At 60.4% G+C, this 546-nt stretch overlaps 1 protein-coding gene across 1 annotated transcript in view; it reads right to left on the bottom strand.

The window, feature by feature from the left end:
• Positions 1 to 122: 122 nt before the first annotated feature.
• Positions 123 to 546, bottom strand: part of SLC26A11 (solute carrier family 26 (anion exchanger), member 11) — a gene marked incomplete at both ends in the record, with an annotated part of 4980 nt that continues 4556 nt past the window's right edge. Inside the window, one exon of the mRNA XM_009076278.1 lies at positions 123 to 222. Within this exon, the coding sequence (XP_009074526.1) occupies positions 123 to 222 (100 nt within the window). The remainder of the gene's footprint in view (positions 223 to 546) is intronic.

The following is a 546-nucleotide window of genomic DNA, read 5'->3' as shown; positions in this document are numbered from 1 at the left end:
CCGCTTGCACCTGCAGCCTGCGGGTCTGGGCAGCACTTATCACCCACAGCAGAAGTGACCCAGGTGGGCACTGGGTGACAGGTGGGTGCCTAGGACAAGCTGTTGGGCTGGGGAGCACATACCTGCCAGAACACGGCTGCACACAGCATCCCTGAGGCTCTCCATGGCTGGGAAGTGCAGGCTGCTCCCTGGCTGCACCAGGAGCACATCCCCCTCTGACACCTGCACAGACCCCAGTGGAGGAGCACAAGTCATGGGGAACTCAGGGCTGTGACTTTCCCCAGGCAGGGACAACTGCCCACATGACAAAGCTGTCATTGTCCTCCTGCATGGAGGGGACCCCCATCCCTTGGGGAAATCCCTCCTGCACACACCCTGGCATCACCAGGAGAGACAGCAAAATGCTTCCCTCTCCTGCTCTCCAGTCCTGAGATACTCCTTTCCTTGTGCTCTTTGATAGGGGTCCCTGTGCTGCACCCACAGCAGGCTGAGGACACAGGAGAGGGTGGGAACAGGGCAGAAGCATCCTGCACCCCAACACCTCAC

The sequence above is a fragment of the Acanthisitta chloris genome, unplaced genomic scaffold (genome assembly GCF_000695815.1).
Source record: "Acanthisitta chloris isolate BGI_N310 unplaced genomic scaffold, ASM69581v1 scaffold23506, whole genome shotgun sequence".
Classification (NCBI taxonomy): domain Eukaryota; kingdom Metazoa; phylum Chordata; class Aves; order Passeriformes; family Acanthisittidae; genus Acanthisitta; species Acanthisitta chloris.
Note: the sequence above shows the minus strand (reverse complement) of the source record. Positions and strands in the feature narration are given on the sequence as shown.